Source organism: Emys orbicularis, chromosome 12, assembly GCF_028017835.1.
Source record: "Emys orbicularis isolate rEmyOrb1 chromosome 12, rEmyOrb1.hap1, whole genome shotgun sequence".
NCBI lineage: Eukaryota > Metazoa > Chordata > Testudines > Emydidae > Emys > Emys orbicularis.
The window spans coordinates 25,016,219-25,044,074 of record NC_088694.1 but is presented as its reverse complement, the minus strand read 5'-3'; the positions used below and the strand labels follow the sequence as shown (position 1 = coordinate 25,044,074).

The window sequence follows — 27,856 nt, the reverse complement described above, 5'->3', positions numbered from 1 at the left end:
TTTTGTTGAATTCGTTCGCTGCGCGTGCGCAGAAGGGCGGTTGCTAGGTAAGGAGCGGGCCTCAGTTACCGCTCCGAGGTCGGCGGCGGGGCGCAGGAAGATGGTGGCAACTCCGCGGGTAAGGCCTGGAAGTTCACTCCTCCCTCCCTCCTGTGTGGGGCCCAGCGGGCTCCTCCTCTCTCGCGTCCCCCTGCTCCCCGGGGCGACGGAGGGTAGGACTGTGAGGGGCACTCAGAGGAGGTGCTGGGAGGCCATGGAGACAGCAGGTCAAGGGGTAGCCCCCACTGTCCGCCCCCATGCACTGTGCCACCCCGTCCCATAGAGAGAGCAGGTCACAGTATAGCTCCCCTCGCTCGTGTAGCGTCAGTGTGCTCCCCCCTCCCGTGGAGACAGTGCGTCGGGGTAGCTCCCACCATGCACTGTGCTACCCTGCCCGTGGAGACGGTAGGTGAAGGGGCACCACCCCCATGCTCTATGCCCTTCCCCTCTATCCCCCACCCCCATGCATTGTGCTACCCTCTAGTATGGAGATAGCTTTATTATTTATATTGCAGTAACACTTAGGCGCCTCAGCCCTGAATCCGGACCCCATTGTGCTAGGCACTGTACAAATACAGAGCAAAAAGACAGTCCCTGTTGTCCCAAAGTTTTAGCTCTATGTTTAGACCTGCTTTGAACTGGGTTAGGTGACTCAGTGGTAAAAATGCCTTTGCTGCTACAGTAGTGCAATGGTGAGAAACTTGCCAGAAAATGCTAGTGTCAACATAGTCTAAGTTTAACCAGCTAACCATCTGATTCTCTGCGATTATGCTTCAACCCTGACTTCCAAGAGACTACTACAACTACGAGGGGCCAAAGGTAGTGGTTATTCAGGAGCGCCGCCAGCTTTTCCGTCGCCCTGGGCGGCGGAAGGTCCCGCCCCAAAATGCCGCCCCCCACAGAGGTGGCAGAAGGTCCCGCCGCCGAAATACCGCCGCGGTCACCGCCCCCCAAATTGTAGTGCTATAGGCGACCGCGTAGGTTGCCTAATGGGTTGCGCCGGCCCTGTGGTTATTAATTTTACTTATAGAATTCCAACAGCGTGGTAGCTACTTTACAGCAAGTAGACAAGGTCCTTGTCCCAAATAGTTTAGCTCAAGGGTGTCATATTGTTCTTTGAAAAACATAAAAGATTGTAGCTCTCATTTTAATGTTATTTTTTTGTGATTTTTTTTTCCAATACAAAATGTTAGTGAATCTAATAAAACTTTTTGATTACATATATTGAGGAAACAAAATGAGAGCTTGGGTGCTTCTTGGGATGTTGTCTTTCCTTTTTATTTGCGTAGGGATGTTTCTTGTAGGTTTAGTTTTATTTCATATTTCTGTCCATATGTTGTTTAAAATTGCAATAAAGGTTTTAAATAACAACAACAAAGAGATTTTAGGCCTAATTCCTCTAGTTCAGATGTTCCATTCCTGCACCAACACATTCCATGCCAGCCAGCACCTGCATGCATGTGTTCCTTATTCAGAGACTGGTCTGAAATAGTACCTTTTTTGCTCTTCCTTTCTGATTTTGATTCATTTCCTTTCATTCTTGAGGTCACTATGGAGACAGAGCTTCGGAACACCATAGTCTTCAATGCATCCAAAAAGGAGATTTTCACTGTCAACAGTGGTTACAAGTCCTTACAGAAGAGGCTTCGTAGTAAATGGAAGATACAGAGGTGAGGGATTTTCTTCAACTTTCTTTTTCATGCTTTGTAGCACAAGAGTGAAACTGACATCAACAAGTAATTACATGTAAGCTAATTGGAGATGGGACCATTTTAATGCTGACTTTGGGGGGTAATTCATAATATAGAAATGTTTGGGAATGTTAATAGAAAATTAAAAAGATTATTTCCTTTGGTTCTACACAGTGACATTAGCTGTAGCTCTGCTGTTGCATGGTGTTGGAGGACTTTTATTTTGAACTTTCAGATACTGTGGCAATGGAGTCAAGTATCAGAGGGGTAGCCATGTTAGTCTGAATCTGTAAAAAGCAACAGAGGGTCCTGTGGCACCTTTAAGACTAACAGAGGTATTGGAGCATAAGCTTTCGTGGGTGAATGCCCACTTCATCAGATGCAAGTGTCTGATGAAGTGGGCATTCACCCACGAAAGCTTATGCTCCAATACCTCTGTTAGTCTTAAAGGTGCCACAGGACCCTCTGTTGCTTGTGGCAATGGAGAGGACAGAGCTTAGCTGATAATGGTGAGGTTCCAAATGTGTGTGTACTAATCTGCACTGCATGGAATATCTATTGATAGGCAAAAGTGTCAAGATAATTTGAACCCTAGCCTTTGTACATCAAGTTTATGGTATTGGTCACCCACCTGCTGTAATCAGAATTAAAACACAGAAAAATAAAAGAGTGGGGCTGATTGTCAGCTGATTTAAATTGCCATAGCTCTAGTGAAGTCAACTGAGTGGCAACAATTTACATCAGCTTTGGATCTGCCACAGTGTCTTTCTAGAATACTTATTTTCCTTCATCGTCAGTTCAAATTTGTAGTTATTTATTTGGGATAATAAAATATCAAATTTAAAACCAGAGTAAACAGATGTAAAGTGACTGACTGAAGTGACTCGCTTTGCGTTCCTCTGCCTAGTTCTTTATGTAAAGGCAACCCAGGATTCAGTCGTGGACTGTATCTAAAATTACAATGTAATGTGTGTCTTTATTAACTTATTCATAGTTTAAAAGATGAGATCACATCCGAGAAGCTAGCTGGGGTAAAATTGTGGATTACAGCAGGGCCCAGAGAGAAGTTCACTGCAGCTGAGGTAAGAAATATTCATAAAGAAGAAAAAAAGCCAACAATGGTTTGCAGATTAGTTATGCTTCCAGATTTGTCTAGGAACACAGAAGAAAGGTGACCCAAAACATTCTGTAATAGCACTGTAGTTTGGAAAGCCTATTTTACATACATTTAGATTTGAACGCTTCTTGATCTTTTAGGGTCAAGTTGGTTGCAAGTAGCTGAAACCACTTATGCCTCATTTCCATACAGTTCTTTGGAGTTCTGTACTTAGCGCCTCTGACTGTGTTCTTGTGTTCTTTCCATCTTATTGTTTTAGTTTGAGGTTCTGAAGAAATATCTAGAAGAGGGTGGGGATATCCTGGTGATGCTGGGAGAAGGTGGTGAATCCCGATACGACACCAATATTAACTTCTTGTTAGAAGAGTATGGAATCATGGTCAATAATGGTAACTTGAACTTTTGTAGATGCAAACCATGTATGGTTCTTATTAGAAATTAGGGTTTCAAAGCCACTTCCATTATAAGCCTTCTTTTTCCTCAAGTGTTTATATCTATTAGGGGAGAAAAAAATACTCTGTGAGCTGAGTTATTCCATACTCATTCTCAACCCAGCAGTGAATTTTTTTGCAGCCTAGTAAAATTCCAATCAGCTGTTCTTGCAATATCCAAGTGTAAATAAGCAGTGTGTCCTCACCAAATAAGACATTTTTCAGATGTTTTAGTGTCAGTTGGCTAGTGGGTTCACTTTTTATTGCAACACAGTGGTATTGAGTTCATCATAGTTTTGGAAACCTCTAAGACCCATAATAAAAGATTGAACTTGCTGAACTAGATTTTTTGTTTTAAATCTAGCCTCCCTGTCTGCGCTTGCAAATAATTGCAGGTTCAAGTGAAACAGGTAGACACATGATTGTGCCTGCATTTTAGGTGATTAATCTGCATATCTTCACCTGAATTTTGAAATAAGTGTTCCCACTGTCTTTTGGTGCCTGAAGTTGCAGGTCCAAAAAGGGGCCATAGGTTAAGGCTGTTCCAAGTTATGCTGGGAACCAAATAATCCCCAGGGTTATAGCATTAGAAATAGGAATTGAACCCACATCTCATTACTCTCAATCTCATGTTCTAAGCACTAGACAAACTGCCTCCATAAAAGACTTAAATTTCTTCTTTTTTTCTTTAAGATGCTGTGGTGAGAAATGTATATTATAAGTACTTTCATCCTAAGGAAGCCTTGGTTGCCAATGGAGTTTTGAATAGGTAATTGTTTTGGGGATATAGATCTGTGAGTAACATTATTGCAAATCCATGTAACTTTAATCAGGTTTGTGTTTCCACCTCTTCTAGGGAAATCAGCAGAGCTGCAGGGAAAGCAGTGCCTGGGATAATAGATGAAGACAACAGTGGAAATGACTCACAGTAAGTGTATTTTCCTCACCAGCGTCTTCAAAGGAAAAATTTAGTACAGTCACAAAGTGTTAAATTACCGGGCCAGGGCAATGACTGAAGTACCCAGTGCTTCTATTGAGATGTCCTAATGCATTTCTTGGTCTCCGCTTCTTGCTTCTCTAGTTTCAAGCCTAAATGGGTGAATTCTTTAGCAACGCTTGCCAGCCAGTATAAGAGTAACAATGATGGGTTCTGAAGGGAGTCCCATCTATTCCTACTGTCCAGACCTGTGATGATTAAATCAACCTTGTATGTGGATTTGAAAAGGCTTAAAGGACATAAAAAGGTGACCCCCATCCTTAGTACCCTGCAGACTTGTAGAATTGAGTGGATTAGGCATAGGCAAGAAGAGTTCAGTACAAGGGAGGCAGGGGGGAGGAAGGTGTTAATCCAGGGAAACTCATACACTTGAAAAATTTGGTGGTTTTCCCTATTTCCTTCTCCTTGTAGTTCCTTTACTTTGCTGTGGGGCAGAAGAATACTGAAGAACCATCAGCCTTTCCATAAAAACTGTAGCTAATTGTGTTCTTTCTTATGGTTTATTTTGGGGCTGTACTGATTATGGTCCTCATCACAGGGAAGAATTTAAGTGTAGAAAGATTTAGTATAGTTATGTTCCAGAGCATTTATTTGTTTGAGAGTTAATTACCCCTACTTGTTTCTCATATCTAGGAATATCTGAAAGATAACCAAAAGGTTACACTTAAACTTACTGAAAATTCCAACCATAAAAAACTCTAGAAAGAGTCCCAGATCTTATTCTAGTCAGCAAGGTTTCAAAAGTGTGCTTTTGTGAGCCTGCACTGTCCGTGACACAAGTCAGGATTTATGCACACAGACCATGATTTGTACGTGTGCCAACTTATGCATTTGAAAATCTGAGTCTCAGCTTGGTTAATATTGCTAATGCCTCTAACTACAAACAAACAATGCAGGATTGAACATCAGGAATATCATCGAAAAATCTAAAGTTAACAAATCTAGTCTCTGAAATTTAGCAGACACTAATAAAATGCTTGTATTTTCTGCAGGGCTCTCACTTTTGTGTATCCATTTGGTGCCACACTGAATGTGATGAAACCAGCAGTGGCTGTTCTGTCCACAGGATCTGTCTGCTTTCCACTCAACAGACCCATTTTGGCTTTTTACCATTATAAGGTACAATACTGCATAAAATAAGCTATCCATCCCCCAGTAAAGAAATGCAACGGTATGGTATGGCAGATGTATATACACCTGTTTCTACTCCCAATACACCTACAAACCCTTGAACCTGCTTGACAATTCTTGATTCTTTTTTGTGTAAAGCTCTATTGCACAGAGTTCAAAGAAGAAAAAAGTTTGATGACCAAAGATTATGTACTTTTAGATTTTGTTTTTTATTTCCAGTTTTACTCTCTTTCCACCATTGTAGTAACCATCTAGGAAGTGAGATTATCAGTTCAGCTGCATGTAGACAATTTTGAGTTAGGGACTCTTGGAAATTAAAAGATTTTGTATCCATGATCTTAGCCATTGGCTTTTGGTTTGGTACTTGCTAGTGTGCAAACATTTCTCCATAATAAGTACTAAGTGATGCTTAAATTTTATGGTTAATATGTTACAATGAAATTTTATATTTGGTATCTTAGTGATGTAGGGACTTCTCCCCTAAATGTGCACAAAGTTACACATGCATGTTATGGGTAAAATAGACCCCATAAAGCATCAGAGGCAGTAAAAGTGCATGAAGTCCTATTATTACAAGGTTTCCAGCCCATTTAAGACAGGGGAGACTGGGGCAGCACTTGCCAAATCACAGCCTGCCTACTTCCATGGCAATCAAAGATGGAACAGTTTTCTCACCCACCACTCCTACTTACATTTATGGAGCAAGTGTTTATAGATGTGGTCATTTTGAAATCACATGCACAAACATACATTTCTGTAATATGTTAATCATCAAGTCATATAAAGCCTTGATCCCCCTTGGATTAGAACCTTACCAGTTTGAATTGCGTTTCAGCACTGCTGTTGTTTAGCTGAGTTCTAGCACTCTTTCCTTGGACAGGAATATTTTATCTGAGAACCATAATGACTTAACTGTGCTATGGACTAAACCGTAAAGTGCTTATCCCAATCCCCAGGTAGTCTGTTGCATCAGTTAATAACTGAACTCTAACAGGGTTGTCAGATGAAAAAAATTCTAGACCATACAGGCCAAGGAAACTGGATCAGAAATGTGAATTTAAACACAGTTGCTGCTAGCATGTTTGTCACAAAGGAGACAGGGCATAAGTGTGTAATGTATTTTTAAAAGCTCTTTAATTAAATTTAGTGAATGTTATCTTCTCTAAATTTCTGAATGTGTAAGTTTTCTTTGGTTTCGATATAGTGAGAAAATTAAATGAAAACTTGTCTGTGAGATGAGAACCTGATAATCAGAAGCCAGTCTTTTAAATTGATTCATGCACACAATTGCATGTACAAATCAGATAACTGTGCATGCTCATCCATCTAATTCATAGTTGGTGTGTGTGATCTGATTTCACTGCACAAGTGAAAGGGCTTGTATATTTTGTGAGCACAATAGCATGCTCGACTATATGGAAATCTGGCCCTTGATTCTCAACAAAATTACTAATGATCTTCTAAAGAGTCTGCTTCTTTCCCCAAAGGGGGTAAGAAAATGTTGTTTCCATCAGAGTTCTCATCACGTACTCTCCCTGGCAATCTCCCTTTTGATATAAGAAAATAGCATAAAAGTCAAGGGGTAGAACTGATCTTTAATTAGGCTTTCTTTTTTTCTATTTAGCTGGAGGAAATTATAGACAAAATGCTGGAAGATGAAGCTGAAGACAATGGTAGAATCTCTGTCAGGGCAGAGAAAAGGATTAGAAAGAAAATATATAATCTGTTTGAGAGAAGTGAGGTAGGGAAAAGAATAGCAATAAATAATAGAAGAACAGTAGATAAACTTAATAGGGAAATCAGGAGGAAGAGGTGAATGAGGCATTTTGAGAACAAATAACGAAATATCCAAAACACAGACTTGGTAGAAATGGGGGACTTTAATTACCCTTGCATCTGTTGGAAAAGTAATACAGCAAAATTCAAAATTTCCAATAAATTTATTGGAATGAATTGGGGACAACTTTTTGTTTCAGTAGGTAGCGGAAGCAGCCAGGTGGACAGCCATTTTAGTCTTGATTCTGACACATAGGGAAGGAATGGCTGCAAATTTAAAAGTTGAAGGCAGTTTGGGTGAAAGTGATTAATAAGTGATAGAGTTCATGTTTCTAAGGAAAGGAGGGAGTGAGAGCAGCAGAATAAGGACAATGGACTTCAAAAAAGCAGATTTTAACAAACTCACAGGGGTAAGGTCCCATGGAAAGAATATGTAAGGGAAAGAAGAGTTCAGGTGAGCTGGCAGTTTCTCAGGGAGACACTATTTAAAGATATAAGAACAAAGTATCCCAATGTGAAGGAATGATATGAACAATAGTAAGAGGCCAGCATGGCTCCATCAGGAGCTCTTTAATGTCCTGAAAATCTAAAAGGAATCTTACACAAAGTGGGAAAAATGGACAAATTGTTAAGGAGGACTAATAACACAAGTTTGTAGGGGCAGAATCAGAAAGGCTAAGGCCCAAATGAGTTAAATCTAATAAGGGACATAACAGGCAATAAGAAGAGGTTCTTTTAATACATTAGGAGCAAGACAAAGATGAGGGAAATTGTAGATCTCTATGTAGCAGGGAATGAGAGTGCTTAAATGACAACATCAAGAAAGCTGCAGTGTTTAATGCCTATTTTGCTTCAGTTTTCACTGAAAAGGTAAATTGTGACCAGATGCATAACACACTCCTTCTTCCTTGTTAATATTAATTGTAAGCCAAAATAGATGTATTCAAGTTGGCAGGGCTTGATTCTAGGGTTGTTAAGGAACTAGTTGAAGCAATTTTGGAACCATTAGGGACTGTCTTTGAGACCACATGGAGGACCAGTGAGGTCTCAGAGGACTGGAAAAGGGCAAACATAGTACCTATCTTTGAAAAGGGGAACAAAGAGGACCAGGAAATTATAGACCAGTCAGCCTAACTTTGATACCTAGAAAGGTACTGGAACAAATTACTGTACAATCAGTTTGTAAGCACCTGGAGGATAATAGGGTTATAAGGAATAGCCTGTTGGATTTGTCAAGAACATATAATTCCAAACCAACCTAATTTCCTTCTTTGAGAGGGTTACTGGCCTAGTGAATAGGGAGGAAGCAATAGACACGATATATCTTGATTTCATAATTAAATTAGGGAGATGTGGTCTAGATGAAATTGCTATAGGATGAGTACATAACTGGTTGAAAGACTGTATTCAAAGAATAGTTATCAATAGTTTGCTGTCAAACTGGGAGGATGTATCTAGTGGAGTCCCACAAGGGTCAATCCTGGGTCTGGTACTATTCAGTATGTTCATTAGTGACTTGGATTGTGGAATGGAGTGTTTGCTTATAAACTTTGAAGAGGGGGCTCAGGGCAGGGGGTTGGGGTGCAGGAAGGGTGTGGGGTGCAGCGGGGGCTCAGGGCAGGGGGTTGGGGTACACAGGTGCAGGGTGCAGCAGGGAGCTCAGGGCAGGGGGTTGGGGTGCGGGGTGTACGAGGGGGCTCAGGGCAGGGGGTTGGGGTGCAGGAGGGGTGCGAGGTGCAGGCAGGGGGCTTAGGGCAGGGAGTTGGGGGGTGGGGTGCAGGGCGGGTTCGGGCTCCAGCCCGGCGCCGCTTACCTAAAGTGGCTCCGGGGTGGCAGCGGCACGCACCGGGGCCAGGGCAGACTCCCTGCATGCCTGCTCTGGCCCCACGCCTCACCACTCCAGGAAGCGCGGTGGCCACTGGGGGGGACGACTGTGTGTGCTGCCCTTGCCATGCCTCCAGGTACCTCCCCCGAAGCTCCCATTGGCCGCGGTTTCCTGTTCCTGGCCAATGGGAGCTGCGGGGGGCGGTGCCTGAAGGCAAGGGCAATGCATGGAGCCCTCTGCGCCCCCCGCCCAGGGGCCGCAGGGAAGTGGTGCCAGCCGCTTCTGAGAGCGGCGTGGGGGCCGTGGCGCCATGGGGGGCAATCCTGTGGGCTGGATTCGGCCCGCAGGCTGTAGTTTGCCCACCCCGGCCTAATCTGTCGCAAGGGAGATTTAGGTTAGATATTTGGAAAATCTTTCTAACTATAAAGCTAGTTAAGCACTAGAATAGACTTCCAAGGGAGGCTGTAGAATCCTCCTCATTATAGATTTTAAAGAACAGGTTAGACAAACACCTGTCATGGAAGATTGTGACATTCCCGAGGGTACAATCTGACCTGTTGAACAGTTGTGTCCCCTCAAATCTCCAACCTGGCATGCCCTTTACACTGCTTTGCTGGTAGAGCAACCGCTCCTGCTCGCGCGCACAGTCTCTAACCTATAAAATCAGTTCCAGCTGAATTACATGAATGCTGTGGCCAGTCACTCATTAATTACATTCAGGGTGATGCCAGCAACTTCTCAGTCCCAGATCTTCTCCCAGAAATGTGCATCTTGTACTGCCCAGCTCTCTACTGGACTATGCAAACTCATATAAAGTCTGTCATTTCATTAATGGAAAATGATATTCACAAACCTTGCTATCTCAAGTGGAGATTCCCAACACTTCAATCCAAACACACACTGGTTTAGATAAAATAATAAAACAAGTTTAACAGCTACAGAAAAATAGATTTTAAGTGATTACAAGTAATGAGGCATAAAAGTCAGAATTGGTATCTAATTTAGCAAGCTAAATGGATTCAAAGCAAAGGTTTTTCTCACCCTGTGTTCTTCACAGTCTTTACTGGCTGGAAGCCTCCAGACCAGTATCCCTCTCACAGTTCAGTGTTTCTTCAGGTGCTGTTGCTGCTGTGAGCAGAGATGAGTAGAGAGAGGTGATTTGGGAGCCTCTGTTTCTCATTCTTATACCCTTCTCCCCACTTTGAGGATTACCTCCAGCTGGGGTTCAGGTTACAGTCAGTCTGTTTACACAGAAACCCCTCAGCTGTTCCAGTGCCAATATGTAAAGTTCTCGCTCTTATCATTCTTCCTGCCAAAGAATGGCCTCTTAACCAGGTGATAGCCCATGATTGTCCATTTGATTATGCTGATACTTGGCCGGGGTGTCAGTATGTCTTTTGACTCTGAAAAACTGCTTTGGGCCTGTTTTTCTAACTTTGGCACTTGGCACAGCAATATTATACAGTAGAATCTTACAAATTTACATACAGTGTTGCCACACATATTTTACCAGGACAGTAATGTTCAGCAGATTTAGTTTTCAAGTGATACCTCACAAGGTCTACTTTGTACAAAATGTATAATGGTTTTGTAAAGAGGATGTACATAGGGGTACAGTCTGTCACAATGATCTAGTGTACTTGGTCCTGCACAAAGGGCTGGACTAGATGACCTCTCAAGGTTCCTTCCAGCCCTACATTTCTATGATTCTATGAAACGGTAACAGCTGAGGATGTGTTAGGGCAGTGGTTCTCAAAGCAGGTCTGCTGCTTGTTCAGGGAAAGCCACTGGTGGGCCGGGCCAGTTTATTTACCTGCCGTGTCCGCAGGTTTGGCCGATCGCGGCTCCCACTGGCCGCAGTTCGCTGCTCCTGGCCAATGGGGCGGACCGGCTTTGAGAACCACTGTGTTAGGGGATAAAAGTCACTTGCTTTAGGTTGTTTCCTTTCCTGGGGTCATTTACTAAGTAGGAGCTAAATAGAAAGTACAAGCATTCCATTCATACTCAGAAATTTACCATTATGTTTATCCTTTGTTCAGTACAAGTAAACTGGAACCCTGTTTGAAGCAAATTCTGTACAACAGCAGTTTTTATGGTTATATTATTTGCTATTAATTTTAATCTTGGTGCCCACAAGAAATATTAGTGGTTGTTGTGCTGTCTTGAAAACTTACTATTTCTGGGGTGGGGGGTGTCATCTTACATAATTCTTTATGACATTTTAAATTCAGCTAATTTAAAATATACTTGTCCGCATTTTTTGTAACTCTACTTATAAAGAGCTATGCCTTTGCTTTGTTAGCTAGCCTGGGGCTTTGAAAGCTATGTTGGCATGCCTGCCTGCCTGTCTCACTTTTGCAGGTACTGACTCTGAACTACTCAAGAAAAGTGCGCATGAGATTAGCTATGTATTAATCTCAGTTAAGAACTTATTCTTTCTTGCTCTATTGATGAGTAGGTTTTTTTTTAAGGAGACAAAAACTACAATAAAATACATACTATTTGCTTATTGTTGATGTAATCTTATTTGCTACTCTGCTTTGTGGAATGCCCATGAAATAGCTCTCTAATCCCATAAATACAGAGCACTACTTCTAAGGGTAATGTTAATAAAAGAATAAACCTGCTAAAAGAATGCATTTATTTTATCCTAATGCTACACAGTCAAGAGATTGTCCTCTTGCAAGTTGTCATACCTACTTCTTGTTCCGAAGTTCCCATTTCCCTCTAATTAAAATAATGTAATAGTTTAGAGCATGGTATGAATCCTCTGAATATTTGTGATCTGACTTTTTTTTTTATATGTTAACTTTGTTGACAGAACCAAGGTGGAAAGATGGCAGTGTTGGGATCTTGCCACATGTTCAGTGACCAATATTTGGATAAAGAAGAAAACAGCAAGATCATGGTAGACTTTTAAAATATATTTTAAAATTATCATTAGTCTTTTCATAACATTCACAAGCACACCCAACCCTTGTAGTTTGTTCCCAGAGCACAGATACTAGCATCACTATGAAATAGTTGGGGGATGGAGAACCAGACTTGGCATTGAAATAGTGAGGAAGATTTTCAAAGGCATTGATATCAGTTGGGTACCCAACTGTGTATGTTGCAAAGCGGAACTCTGGAAAGCTTTTGCTGCTTCTGCTCTGTCGAGCATGATTATGTTTGTGTGTGTTTTTAAAATATGCAGTAGGGTTTTTTGGTCATTAAATAGTTGAAATTTGTCACAGCTAGAAATGTGACAACACAATTATTATTATTATTTTGCACTTACAGCTCCTTTTGTTTAAACATCACAAAGTGCTTCACAAAGGTTGGTATGTATTACCATCCTTGTCTGTGAGTGTGTTTTTTTGTTGTTGTTGTTTTTTTGTTTTTTGTTTTTTAAAGGAAGCATCATGTTAAGTGACATAGGCATTCACAGAACAATTAAATAACATGCCATTGCTCATGCAAAGATTCAGGGGTAGATCTTGGAAGAGAATTTTGGTATTACAATCATTCCCTTGTTCTAGCCACTAGATGACACACTTCTATTTGACCCAGATTATTAGGCAGTTTGTGTCTACACGTTCTTTCAGTTTCTGTATGTGTTTCTTTGTAACATGACTTCTTTTGTATGCTCATTTGTAACTGCATCTTGAGCTTCGTTAACCTCTCTATGCATTGTCCTTTTAAAACAAATATAATGAAAGGAGTATTCTGATTGGCTGGCTGATGGACTCTCATGATTTGCATTGCTATACAAATACACGTTAAAAACATAAGGCCACATTAACCTCTCTAAGTTAATGCAACTCAGTTGAAGTCGATGGAGTTGCACTTGCCAGTTTGTCCCCATAGTCCTTGCCCAAGTACAGTAGCTGGTAATCTCTACTATTCAAATATTCCTTATAAAAGTACAATTCCGCAATCATTTACCCATTATTGCATTTTTCAAGAGCACTTATGAACTTCAGACAGCCCACATTTTTCAGGCGGATGAACTGAATTGGTTTTCATCCTCTTCCCTTGCAATTCACCTGCATCCAGTATAAAGTGCACTCTTTGCCATGTTTTGTTGCTTTGGTAAGTAATACAAATACTCTTAATATTACTGGTTTTCTCCCCCCGATATTCTTTATTGTTTTATCCAGCTCTTTCACATTTATGCCATCTCATCCATCGGGTGGATTTGACAAGGAGTTTTTAAACGTTTTAGCATTACAGTAAATTATTCGACACTCCAAAAACTTAATACGCATCTGTGGTTCCACAGGATGTGCTTTTCCAGTGGCTCACAACCACGGACATCCATTTAAATCAGATTGATGCAGAGGACCCTGAGGTAAGAGACATTCATCGTGTGATAGCTAATAATCTTTTAATCCACTAGGACCAGAATTACAGAAGTACCTGCCTAGCACCCCATAGTTCAAGGCTGTATCCATGTTCTTATTACAGATCCCTTAGGATGGGGTAGTAAATAGGCGGACCGCAGGCCAAATCCCTATCACCAGATGCTTTTGAATGGATCCCTAAATCTTTTCATTTACATATTATTATTATTATTATTATTATTATTTTATTTTCTCTGGAGTCTGGACCATGACTATACCTTGACTAAGAAATCTGGACATTGACAAAAAATAATTGACTACCCCAGCCTTAAGAGTTTTGTTTAATTTTCAGGTTTAAAAATTATCTTCAGACAACAACTTGGCAAGTCAGATCTCTCTCTAGCAGGTTAATTTGTTATACTCTTTTTTTATAAAAAACAAAAAACAAAAGAAAACATTTATAATAAATGAAAATCAAATGGGTAATAACGTATCAATTGCCACTGAATGAAGATAACAAGAAGACATTAAAATACAGTTACAGTCTTACTTAAACCCCCATAATCTGGAGTCTCTCAGATCAAGATTCAGACCTCATTATCTATGCTCTTTGAGACATCAGCATGGATAGTAACCCTGATGTTCTGGTCAAGCTTTTACCTAGATATTTGAGTTTGGCTCCTGGACTCAAATGTTCAACATTTTAGAGATGTATGTAACAACAAACAGTATTTTAATGTAGCTTCTAATGTGGCTTTTGTTGTTGGTATTGCGTCCAAATGTTGTAGTGAATGAACTTCAAGGTCTCAAAACTGAAACTGTTGGGGGCAATTTTGGAGATATCCCTGGCATTTTTGCCACATGTAGATTAGGATTCTCTGCAGTATTTGGATAGTTATTCATCATAAAATGTCAGTCGTGGAGGTGTTTGCATCCTATTTGCCACTGGTTACCATTCCTTTTTGCCAGATTTTTTAAATTTAATTTAAACTTTATTGTGGAGACTTTTCAAGTCTGATACTTTCGCAATTCTGCTCTGCCCTCACACTTCAGGGGCAAACATGTAGCTGAGTGGGGACCAGCCAATTTGTCAATTTTGGGGTAACTTTTGAAAAATGTTGCATATGAATATATTTTCTTTTACTTGAGAATACCTTACACACACGGGGAAGGGGGAGTTGCTCTATAAATAACACACACAAGTTAGTCTGAACATCAATTTGACAAGTCTGCAATCCATTAATTAGCTGGTAATTAGTAACAATGGTCAATGATGGGATATTAAAAGTTACTACAGAGAACTTTTTCCGGAGGGTCTGGCTGGAGAATCTTGCCCGCATGCTCGGGGTTCAGCTGATCGCCATATTTGGGGTTGGGAAGGAATTTTCCTCCAGGTTAGATTGGCAGAGGCCCTGGAGGTTTTTCGCCTTCCTCCGCAGCATGGGGCAGGGGTCGCTTGCTGGAGGATTCTCTGCGACTTGAAGTCTTTAAATCATGATTTGGGGACTTCAACAGCTGAGTCAAGGGAGAGAATTATTCCAGGAGTGGGTGGGTCAGCTTTTGTGGCCTGCATCATGCGGGAGGTCAGACTAGATGATCATAATGGTTCCTTCTGACCTTAAAGTCTATGAGTCTGAGTCTAATTGGCACACTTGACACACCCACACTCTTGTGCTTCAGGAACTAGTAGAACAGCAGTCTTTGTCCATTGACTTCAGAGCACCATGGCGGGAGCTGCCTTCAGCTCCTCTTGATAAGTGAAAGACAAGGAAATTCAAATGTAGCATCCCTTCTGCAATTGAAGCAGCAATACATGGACAGGACACGTGAGATCACAGTTCATGTGTCTTGGGCATAGAAAGATTCATGTCTGTCTTGGTGCAAGACACCCATTACTGCAAAATAAAATGTACACATTGGTTTGAAAATATTTGTTGCTGATCATGTAGTTCAGTTGATTTTAACATCTGTTTTAATGCAGGGATGGGGAACCTTTTTTCTACCGGGGGCCACTGTGGGGGAAGGCGGCTCGGAGCTTCCCCTAGGCTCCGGGGTGGGGCCAGAAATGAGGGGTTCATGGAGGGGGATCCGGGCTGGGGCTGAGGTGTTTAGAGTGTGGGAGCAGGCTCAGGGCTTGGGCAGGGGGTTGGGGTGCAGGCTCTGAGAGGGAGTTAAGGTGCAGGAGGGGGCTCATGGCTGGGGCAGGGGGGTTGGAGTGGGTGTGCATTCTTTGGGAGTGGGCTGGGGCCGGAGGTGGGGTGCAGGAGGGGGTGAGGGGTGCGGGCTCTGGCCGGGCGCCGCTTACCTCAGGCAGGTCCCAGTCAGCGGCGCAGCAGGGCTAAGGCAGGCTCCTCCCCCACCTTGGTCCCGTGCCGCTCCCAGAAGCGGCCACGATGTGGCCAGGTGGCTATGCACGGTGCATGCTGCCAGTGGCGCGCCCAGAGGCGCCACCCCCGCAGCTCCCATTGGCTGCGGTTCCCGGCCAATGGGAGCTGAAGGGGCGGCACCTGCGGGTGGGGGTAGGCACACGCGGACTCAGAGCTTCTCTGATCGCCCCTGCGTCTAGCTGGGGCCGCAGGGACAGCCAACCGACTGGCCTGGCACCCTAGCTTCCACCTGCAGCGGGGCGAGCCGGTGCTCGTGTTCACTTTCTTTTCACATAAAACTAAATAGTTCTCTGTGACATTCGTAAATGAAATACAGTGGCCTGCATTGTGAAGACTCTTGGGAGGAAAAGGGTGTAAACTGAAGTTATCTTATGTAGAAAAAATTATTTATTTTTTTTAAGTGAAGTACAAGGTAGGAGGAGCTTATTTCCTGTAGTTCCCCTTACTCATAGCAGTGTCATTGTGTTCAGATTTCAGACTATACAATGCTTCCGGATATAGCCACGCTGTCTGAGAGACTACGAGTGTGTCTACAAGAGGGAGACGAGAACCCACGAGATTTCACAACGCTCTTTGATATGTCAATTTATCAGCTGGATACAACCTCCCTCCCTAAAGTTATCAAGTTAGTACCTATGAAGTGTTTGGTCTTATTCTGCATTTCCTCTTGGTGTGTTTTTAAGCATACGTATACTGAAGGAAACACTTTCACTTTCTTAATTTATTATTGTAAGATGCTGATTAGATGAATGTCCTGAATTTTCACCCTCGGATACTTGGATTTAAACATGCCATAGGTTACAAATAGAAAAGCTGAGCAATCTATCTGCATTGTCCGTTTTTGGGTGGGTGCTTGTCCATTTTTTAGAAGCAATTGCTTTGTAGTTGTTGCGGAGATCAAAGTTACTGTGTCATTGTGGTAATTAAAGAACCCATGACATATTTTCACAAATAGGGTGTTAACCTTGGTGTCCTGGGCAAATTCAAATTCACAGTTTGTATCTTATACATGAAAATGTATTATCTTCTCCCTCAGACTTTGCCTTTTTCTTGATTGTAGATCTTATGAACAGCTGAATGTGAAACATGAACCTCTCCAGCTCATTCAGCCTCAGTTTGAGACTCCACTACCTGCACTCCAGCCAGCTGTGAGTAATCTTGCATGACTGAGCTCCTGACTGATCCCTGAGATGCATAGAATCCACCTTGTAATGTGAACCTTTTTGTTATAAAGAACTATATGGAAGAGACAGAGAAACAGTAGAGCATTAACCATTGAATGCCTTAGCACATGTCTTTTATGAAGTAGCACTCTTTATGGTCCTATGAATGTGTGTTCAGTCAGATCATGTGATTGAAAACAATGGAACACCTTAAGTGCACACGGGGTAAGCAAACCGAGACCGCTGCCAGCAGAACCCACTACGTCCTGAAGATGTTAAAATGCTCCATACATCTAGTATTTCCACAGGTCTCCCTAGTTGCTTTATATTGCTCTGAGCCAGTGGTGCCCAACGTGAAGGCCAAATGTTATTTCAGAAAGGTCCTGAGGCCACAGTCCGTATCTTAACTCTTTCCCTAGGTTCAGGCAGAGGCAGTCAGGTTCCCATCCTGCTCTCGTTAGGGCTCCCACAAGGAGGCAGCGGAGCAGCCAGAGCTACTCTCTCCTTTCTCCCCTCCTTGCTGAGCTCACATCAGAGCTGTTCCTGCAGCTGTGAGGCAGGTTGTAGGAGGTGTTTGGGAAAAGTGTCCCCTATCCCCATTCCTTAAAAATCACAAGGCGTGGCTTAGGGAGCACGTTCTCAGTTTGTAACAAAATACATATTTCCTTTTTTACACAGTGGCCTTTGAGGGACATAAGGCTGCAGGTTGGACACCACAGCTTTTAGTGATTTTGAGTAGTGTTCATAGTCTCTTTCCAGACAATCTTTACAAGGTCTCATAAGAACAGCTTTCCAAATCAGATCACTTAAACCACCAGCCTTCCTTTCTGGAATATTTCAGTCTAAAATTCAAACATTCATATTGTCCAGATGGTTTTATTGTCACGTGAGACATGAATGAAGAGCAATCAGTATTAATGCAGTGGTTCTGGTTATGATGCCAAGTGGCATAAAAGTCAAGCAGTTCAAAGTTAAATCCCGTGTCAACCTCAGCTAACATTGCCTATTGCACATATACTCAGTGATACAAAATATTGCATATGGCATTAGTGTTTATGCCTAAGGACTGGTCTACACTGGGGGGGCAGGGTCGATGTAAGATACGCAACTTCAGCTACGGGAATAGGGTAGCTGAAGTCGACGTATCTTATTTCGACTTACCTCCCGTCCTCACGGCACGGGATCGACAGCCGTGGCTCCCCCGTCGACTCCGCTACCGCCGCTCGCCCTGGTGGAGTTCTGGAGTCGACGGGAGCGCGTTCGGGGATCGATATATCGCGTCTAGACGAGACGCGATATATCGATCCCCGATAGATCGATCGCTACCCGCCGATCCGGCAGGTAGTCTGGACGTACCCTTAGTTGTATGAGCAGTGTGGCTGAATGAAGAGTTCCTACAGCAACCAAAGTGACTTGCTTGACAGTTAGGAATTTAAAGTCTTGCCCATAACAGTCCATATTCTTGGGTCCTCTGTTACCCTTTATTTCTGTGAGTAAATGGTTTCAAGACCCAGTGGATCTTGGCTGAGAAAATGGGGAGTACTGGCTGTGCAACATCTTCAGCCTGACTCCATGGGGTTCACTCTAACAGATGCTATGTGGCAGACGGGGGGCTGAGGCTCAATATTTGACCACCTATCAATCCTGTGGAGATTTGGCTGTAAGTGAATGCCTTCTGTTAGTAAACTCTTCACTGGGGAACAGTGGCCAGGAGAGCAGCTGATGGGATCACAGCTTCTGCAGCGGGGAGCCCTGCATTGCAGACCTTGGCATCATTCATTTTCTGAGGAATCACAGGCTTTGGAGACTGAACCCCTTGCTAATTTGACTGTAGAAAGGGGGTGGAGGTGGACAGACACACATCTTGTCCCAGCTTTGAGTAGAAGAATGCGATAAACTGCAAATTCAGACTCTAGCTGTTTCTTGGCCCCTGTATAGGAATAACCAGGCCAGAAGAGAATCTAGTTCTTGTCCTTGGTTTTTATTGATTTAAAAAGAAAACAACTGAGAGAATAAAATGAAATGGGAAAAAGGAGAGGTGCTGGCATGCTTGTGCCTAGGCAGTATGTAGACTATCTAGTTATTTTTATGAAATTAGGGCTGTCAAGCGATTAAAAAAATTAACCATGATTAACCGTGCAATTAATTTTAATTTTTTTAAAACAATACTACTACTACTACTAATATATAATAAAATATACTAAGTTAAACAATAATAGAATACCATTTATTTAAATATTTTGGATGTTTTCTACATTTTCATATATATTGATTTCAATTACAACACAGAATACAAAGTGTACAGTGCTCACTTTATATTTTTTTATTACAAATATTTGCACTGTTAAAAAACAAAAGAAATAGTATTTTTCAATTCACCTAATACAAGTACTGTAGTGCAATCTTTGTCATGAAAGTTGAACTTACAAATGTAGAATTATGTACAAAAAATAACTGCTTTCAAAAATAAAACAATGTAAAACTTTAGAGCCTACAAGTCCACTCGGTCCTACTTCTTGTTCAGCCAATCGCTCAGACAAACAAGTTTGTTTACATTTGCAGGAGATAATGCTTCCCGCTTCTTGTTTACAGCGTCACCTGAAAGTGAGAACAGGCGTGTGCATAACACTTTTGTAGCTGGCATTGCAAGGTATTTACATGCCAAATATGCTAAACATTCATATGCCCCTTCCTGCCCCTGGCCACCAATCCAGAGGACATGCTTCCATGCTGATGATATTCATTAAAAAAATGTGTTAATTAAATTTGTGACTGAACTCCTTGGGGGAGAATTGTATGTCTCCTGCTGTTTTACCCGCATTCTGCCATATATTTCATGTTATAACAATCTCAGGTGATGACCCAGCACATGTAGTTCGTTTCAAGAACACTTTCACTGCAGATTTGACAAAACACAAAGAGGGTACCAATGTGAGATTTCTAAAGATAGCTACAGCACTGGACCCAAGGTTTAAGAATCTGAAGTGCCTTCCAAAATCTAGAGGGATGAGGTGTGGCGCATGCTTCCAGAAATCTTAAAAGAGCAACACTCTGATGCAGAAACTACAGAACCCTAACCACAAAAAAGAAAATCAACCTTCTGCTGGTGGCATCTGACTCAGATGAAAAGGAACATGTGTTGGTCCGTACTGCTTTGGATCATTATTGAGCACAATCCATCATCAGCATGGACGCGTGTCCTCTGGAATTGTGATTGAAGCATGAAGGAACATATGAATCTTTAGTGCATCTGGCATGTAAATATCTTGCGACGCCAGCTACAACAGTGCCATGCAAACTTCTATTCTCACTTTCAGGTGACCGTGTAAACAAAAAACAGGCAGTCTTATCTCTTGCAAATGTAAACAAACGTATTTGTCTGAGCGATTGGGTGAACAAGAAGTAGGACTGAGTGGACTTGTAGGCTCTAAAGTTTTATAATTGTTTTGTTTTTGAGTGCAGTTATGTAACAAAAAATTTCTACATTTATAAGTTGCACTTTCACGATAAAGAGATTGCACTACAGTACTTGTATGAGGTGAATTGCAAAATACTATTTTATCATTTACAGTGAATATTTGTAATAAAAAATAACAAAGGGAGAACTGTACACTTTGTATTCTGTATTGTAATCGAAATCAATGTATTTGAAAATGTAGAAAAAAATCCAAAAATATTTAATAAATTTCAATCGGTATTCTATTGTTTAACAGTGTGATTAACTCAAAAAAATTAATTGTGTGAGTTAACTGCGATTAATTGACAGCCCTATATACAAATGAAGTTTTGAAATATGTTCAGTTTATTGTGGAGTTTTGGCTTATCGTAGATTTTTTAAAAGGCTCTACTGATATCCAAGTTGAAAACTGTCTCCTAGTTTTCTACAGCATGTAAGAAAAACACTTGACAGTCAATTACATTAAATCTTCTCTTGCAGGTTTTCCCACCTGCTTTCAGAGAATTACCTCCTCCCAGTCTGGACCTGTTTGACTTAGATGAAACGTTCTCCTCTGAGAAAGCTCGTCTTGCGCAGATTACGAACAAATGTAAGCAAGGCAAACTTCTGAAGTTGGATTACATTCATATTTATACAGAAGTCCCATTCTTTTGAGGAAACCTTTAGCAAAATAACTTGAGACATTTTAGCTGCAGTAGGAACATAGGGCCTGATTTTCAGATGTACGGTGCATCTACAGCTTCACATTGATTTCATCTAGGGTTAGGGGTTCTCAGTATCTCTGGAAATCAAGTCCATGGAAAATATCCTCCTCACATGCATGGCATAATGCACTGTTGCAGATCAAAATGTTAACAGCAGCGTGACTCTTCTTTTTCTGTGTCCTGCCTTCCTCTCCCAATCATTGTCCAGAATGACTTCCAGACTTGTGGTAGCTAAGATATGATTCTTGGAGCCATAAATGTTAAAGGATCCTAGAGTCTTCTCACTAATTTGTGATGGAAATTACTCTTTAAAAAAAAATTATTCAGTAGGGCAAACAGCTGGCACTTTATGGCACTCTTCAGTTATTGAGATGTGTGTAAAAGCTTGATAACCTGTGACATAGGCTTATCATTTCTACTTGAAAATGAAGAAGGATGTGGAAATCATTTATGCATAAAGACATGGACCAGAAAGCAGAAGCAAAATAAGAGACCCATTAATATCAAATCAGCTGCAGTCCCCCCACTGAGATTCACAGCAGGATCAGGGATTCTGCCTGGCCCTAGTAGATCCTGAACACTTTAAAGTATTTTTTTTAAGGGGCTAATTCCCCAAGTGCTTAATTGCAAGTAGAAATCAGCAGCGTAACTTCAACCACACAAACCGTGTATGTGTGTGTGATTTGTCTTCCTCACTCTGTGGGTCCTTGTTAGGTACTGAAGACGACCTGGAGTTTTATGTCAGAAAATGTGGTGATATCTTAGGGGTAACAAACAAACTCCCAAAGGAGCAGCAAGATGCCAAGCATATCTTGGAGCACATCTTCTTCCAAGTGGTGGAGTTCAAGAAGTTGAATCAGGTACATTGTTTTAATAACAGAACAGCTAATGAATGGAGAGTATGATATTAGGTATGACCCTCTGTCACGGGGTGCTCTACTCCCAACTAAAGGTGCCTCTTTGTGGCTGTGTCTGGGGATTAGCTTCATTCAGGTCTGATGCCCCCTTCTGCTGCTTACTGCATGCCCTACTTTCTCTCTCTCTCGCTCCTTGCAATTCAAAGTACTCTGTCTTCGTGGCTTGGTCCTCCAGCCAGGTCACTATAGTCTTCCCCTTTTGGGGTATCTTAGGGTATGTCTACACAGCAACTAGACACCGTTGGCTGGCCTATGCCAACCAACTCAGGCTTGGACTGGGGGGCTGTTTCATTGCTATGTAGACATCTGGGGTCAGGCTGGGACCTTTGAGATGGAAGGGTCCCAGAGGTCAGGCTCCAGCCCGAGCCCAGAAGTCTAAACAGCAATGAAACAGCCCTGCAAGCCCAAGTCAGCTGGCACAGACCAGCCACTAGTTTTTCTTTTGCTGTGTAGACATACCCAACGTTTTTCCATACCGATGACCTAGACAGTCTTCTCATGCACTGCCCTGATGGTGCCACTTCCCCAATGGCTGGTAGGGGAACCCCGGACAGCCCAGTTCTCTGGGTTCCAGTACAGGGACACTACCCCTGGACTCCTTCCTACACCTTTCTACTTCTCAGCTCTACTCTCTGGCTTCCCATCTCCCCTCGTGTTTACCAGCCCAAACTCCCTCCTTCCAGGGAGTAACTGCAGGTGATCTGCCACTGTAGCCCCAAACACACTTCCCTACTCCCAGGGAATGACTGCAAGTCATTTCCCTGAGCCCCTGTCTGTTATCAGCTCCCTCGCTTTATAGAAGCCCTGCCTATTTCTGCACTGGTGAGCTACCCCTAATTAGGCTTTCAGCCTTAATTCCCCCAGCTGGCAGCCTAATAGGTTAATTGGCCCATCTGGCTTCCATTACAAGAGGCCCAGTGATTGTTGCTACATTGAGGCCTTTGTCCTATGGTGAGCAGCTGGGCATGTGCGGATGACTGAAGCCTGATCCCGACTACTGATAACCAAGTACAGAAACTACTATGTGTATTGCTTAATTAATGCAGTCTCCTATTTTAGAATTACTTCATTTCATTGGTGGTTGTTTTGCTGTGTACACTACGATGGTGCAGGAGTTTATAGACACTTGAGTACTGATGCATGGAGGTCCTGTCAGCAAATTTTGTATAACTCAGACTGCACAATAACATGGCTGAAGTCACCTGCACTGTCCATAAGTTTTTACTACTCTGATGTCTGTAAGAATCACAAATGAGTTACCTTATTGACTTGATACATAAACTCAATTTACACAGATGTGTAAGGCAAGCTTTCCTTTTCTAAAATTGTTGGCTTAAGGCAAGAGCCTCGTTTGTGGAGCTGTTGTATTGATAGGGGTATTAAGCAATCAGACCAATAGATACACAGTTCAGGTGATTTCAGTGAAATACACCTCTACCCCGATATAACGCGAATTTGGATATAACGCGGTAAAGCAGCGCTCCAGGGGGGCGGGGCTGTGCACTCTGGCGGATCAAAGCAAGTTCGATATAACGTGGTTTCACCTATAACGCGGTAAGATTTTTTTTGGCTCCCGAGGACAGCGTTATAGCGGGGTAGAGGTGTACTATCAATTGTGTGTTTTGTGCAGGTAACAGAGGAGTCCTGGGTAAGTATTTACACAGTCTGATAATACTATGGTAATGCAGATTTCATACCAAGGATGTTAGAACCAGACCTTCAAAGGTATTTAGGCTCCTAACTCCCATTGAAATCAAAAGCAGTTAAGAGCCTAAATACCTTTGAAGATCTGGGTCTCAGTAACTGAGAATAGAGTATTCCTGATGGTGAAAGTTCAGGGCTGCTGGGTTAATTGTGAATGTCTCCCCTTCTGATCAGCTGTTTCATTAATAGGGCTTCCAGGTCTACATCAGTAAAAGTATAAAAAAAAAAAAAAAAAAAAACTCCACCTTTAAAGTGTATTTACTTTACTTTATATTAAATGTCCTTTCTTCCCCCCACCCCTGTAAAGGAACATGATATTGACACAAGTGAAGCTGGATTCCAGAATGGTTACTGAGCACGGGCTTTTCCTGTCAGAGAGAGAGACCGACTGACCACCTTAGCAAAAATATTTACTGTACCTCCCTCAGTGTAAATTATTTTTCTATTTGTTTATTCAATATATTGATTGAGGCATTCTTCTTTGAACCTTTGGGTGTTGTAAATATGTATAAAGTCTTAAACTGGTACTTTTTAAAAAAAATGCCAAATTAGGGTTTGCCTTGTAAGTGGCAATAATTTTCAAAAGCTTTTTATGTAACAAACATTCCATATTTAATCTTTTCTATTTTTTTTATTGGAGCTATAATTCTGTAATCTGAAATATTCTTATGTTAAGAAAATATTTCATTCCAAACCCTACTTCGGTCTCTGGTATTTATTTTTCGGTCTCTAATGCCTGCTTGCAGAATTTGTTTTAGTATAAAATGTTTGTTTTTACAGATGCTTGCAGTTTTTTAATTGCACTGTAGAAGAGAGGCCACTCATCTGTGATTGTTTGTTTTGTGAGCTGGAGAGCAGAATATGTAGCCATAAGTAGAATTGGGACTGAAACTCATAGAATTCATATGCTAATCTCTCACCCTGCGGCTGCCTCCTCTTGGCTGTCAACCAGAATGAAAATAAGAAGTAGGTTTGTCACTACAGAGGAAAATATGAGCTTCCAAAAAGAGGGGAAGAAATATACTTGGGCAAAGATAAGATTATTTCTGGATCAGTGTTTTTAAAATGCAAGACACCATGTAAATTTAGAAGGGGCAGCCATGTGGAAGACTACATAGGATTTAAAAGGAACATTTTCACACAGTTAATGTCTACAATTTAAGGTGTTTTTCAAAACCAAAAAGCCACACCATACTTTTTGCACGGATTTATTCTATCCGTGGGCTATTTACCACCTGCTTAATGCAACAGTGAGGCCTTGTCTACGCTACAGGGGAAATTTGATCTAAGCTACGCAATTTGAGTTACACTATTCACGTAACTCAAATCGACATAGCTTAGATCTACTTACCACAGGGTCCTCACTACGCGATGTCGACAGGAGATGCTCTCCCGTCGACTCCCCCACACTTCTCGATCCAGTGGAGTACAGGAGTTGACAGGAGAGTGATCTGCGGTCGATTTAGTGGGTCTAGATCGACCGCAGATGCATCAATTGCTGCTCAGGGATCCCGGGTAAGTGTAGACAAGCTGTGAGTTACTGCATAAAAACTGAAATTAAAGTGGAAGTGATTGATCTCTAATTGTACAAGGTGAGTGTAAAGCAAACAAGAAAACCAAGAGCATAAATGGTGAAAAGGTTTAGCATTCTTCCAATGTTAATAACCAGCTACTTGTGTAAAGAGGGGCAAGGACATCTATTTTTCTTAATTGTTTTTAAACCTGTAATTGGCACTGCACGAGAGCACCCCTTCCTCATTTATGTAACTGTGTATTATGCATCTGAGGCCAAACCCACACAAGTAACCACCTCCTTTCTCCCCTCCTGTCTGCCATGCAGTCCTTGATCCCTGGCACCTGTTTGTAGTCCTGGTCTGCCCTATCACTACCTTCAAAGTTGCTTCTTCTGAAAGGCCTTTTCATCTTTGTCCTCTTCTAGTGGTGTAGTGAAGATGAGTGAAAATCCTATTCTTTCTGCTGCTGCCCTGTGCTCCCTCCCCGCAACATGGGTGCTAAAACAACTTGCACTGCTTGTCAGGAAGAGAAGCTAGCATTCTTTCCTGCCTAAAACACCTAGTATGCTGTTGACACTATGCAAATATGCACTAAATGCTGCTGGCAGAAGTGGCAATTCCATTGACTTCATAGACTTATGCCAGCTATGAATATGGTCCCCAGCATCCTTTACTATTTACACAAGTGTTGAACTTTTAAATTCCATAGTGTCCCAGTCTGCCCTAACAACTCGGTGGTGGTGGTGGAAGATTATCATGCTTGATCAGAGATCACATTTTTTTAAAAAGGCTGCTGTGCTTTGTGTTTTTATAAACTTGTTACTCCGTTCACCCAAAACACTGGTTGGTACAATCTAGCTGAAGATTTACACAACCACCTTAATCTTTCCAAGACTGTATCAATACCATTCACCAAAGCATCACAGGCTCCAGCTGAACTAAACTTTTGCCCAATCCTACTGGTATTTAGGGAGTGATGGATAGCTCCAGCCTGTGCTGTTCTTGTGTTTATACTTCAGACCGTAAACAAATGCTTCCTTTAGAAAGCTTTTAAAAGGTGTTTTGCCACCTGTGCTTGTTTTTGCAATAATATGTTTTAGAAATAATAGTCAGCAGGGCACTCTGAGAATGCAGAAAAAGTAGTGTGTGACTAACCCAAGAGCTAGGGTTTATCCTTCAGTATTTCTGGTGTCCCTGTTTGCATTGCTCATGGGCCTACTGTAGTGAGCTTTTAAATAAATTGAGGCATTTTCACTAAATTGTTATAACTTGCAGATTAAGCTTCCTAGGCTGATACGTAGATAGGGATGATAATGCACTTCTCTCCTTTAAAAAAAGAACTAGCATCCATGGAGAGACAGTGGCTCCTGGCCACCTCTACCAGGAATCCCTCCACTTACACTGAAATCTCATGATTATATAGTTTTTCCTTCTCATTTCATTCACCTAATAGAAGTTGAAACCATCATAGCTGTTTTGCCATGTGGATGGTGGTTTAAGAGCAGTAGCCAGTCAGAGGGCAGGGATTTGTAGTAGTAGAACTGCTGTAACCACTCTAACTTTGATTTTCACTAACTGTACAACATGCAACTCCCTATTTGTTAGATACACTGAAGCCTGTCTGTGATTAGTAACGGGCTTTGTCTCTTATATTTGCAAAAATCAGCCTATAATTCCGCACAAGCAGAGATTACTATGTAGACAGGATGTAGATGTTTTTCTACCTTGTCTTCTAACCCTCCTCAAGTACCTGAGCCCTGTGTACACTCAGGCCTTCATAGTCATGTGTTATGGATGTGATATATGCCTGTGTAAACATAGCCACAGAATAAGAAAATGCCTCCTTGCTGTGGTGTTGTTGTGAGTCAGTTACTGCACCCCAGCCTGATGCTTTGCTTGTAAAGGAGCATTGCAGAATAACCTGCATCACACCCACAAGGAAATTAAAATGAGTGCTGCTTTCAGAAACAGACTTCTCATTTCTACTCTTGTGGGGCCTATTGCATCACAGCCCATTACATTAGCCTGAAGGAGTGTACTTTCTTCATATGTTCCCACCTCTCTCCTTAGGGACCTAAGCAGGAGGTTGACTGTTCAGTTAGCAAAAGGTATGCTTTTGTTCAGCTGTTAGCCTCTGATCAGTTTAATTACTGGAGCATTCTCTTTTCAGTCGGGCTCGGTCTACCCTAGCCATGATTCTGACTAAAGTGAGTGTAGTAACTTGGAGGTTTGACATTGGTAAGACCTACTGCAGATTAAATGACTATTTAAAGAGACCTTATACTTGGAGTCATCCAGGGAGTGGTGGCAGAGAACAAAGATACTGTTCAAGCTCACACCTGCTAAAGAACTCCATGGTTATGAATAAACTACCGTATAATGTATTATCCCTAAAGCCATCCACAAGCAAGAATCAGTGCTTCTCTGTGGAACCTCCTCCCCATGCCAGTTTGCCAAACCTCCACCCTTTCCTCATACCTCTTCATATGTCAAGGCCCAAATATAGGATGCAGAGAATGCTGAATTCATCCATAATAAGGGACACCAAAATTATTCTTGCACAAAACTTAAAATGCTGTAGGTTTCCCTCTGTCAATGTAAGTGACTATTTGTACTCTGTTTCTTGTGTCTGTCAGTTGTAAATAATTTTCATCAATGAAAGTGAGAGGATACTAGAC

General features: G+C 41.8%; 1 protein-coding gene across 2 annotated transcripts; it reads left to right on the top strand.

Annotated features, from left to right (window-relative positions):
• Positions 1-24,363, top strand: IFT52 (intraflagellar transport 52). 2 transcript variants are annotated; one of them, XM_065414484.1, is made up of 14 exons: positions 1-118; positions 1,585-1,709; positions 2,725-2,812; positions 3,107-3,236; positions 3,972-4,047; positions 4,135-4,206; positions 5,268-5,394; positions 11,829-11,915; positions 13,272-13,340; positions 16,190-16,344; positions 16,780-16,867; positions 20,820-20,928; positions 21,758-21,903; positions 23,972-24,363. In XM_065414484.1, exons 1-14 carry the CDS (start codon positions 101-103, stop codon positions 24,017-24,019), a joined length of 1,338 nt encoding a protein of 445 aa, XP_065270556.1. In that variant the 5' UTR covers positions 1-100; the 3' UTR covers positions 24,020-24,363. The 2 variants fall into 2 exon arrangements, with proteins under 2 accessions (XP_065270556.1, XP_065270557.1); XM_065414485.1 differs by lacking the exons at positions 1-118; positions 2,725-2,812 and having other exon boundaries at positions 1,618-1,709.
• The last annotated feature ends 3,493 nt before the right edge of the window (positions 24,364-27,856 follow it).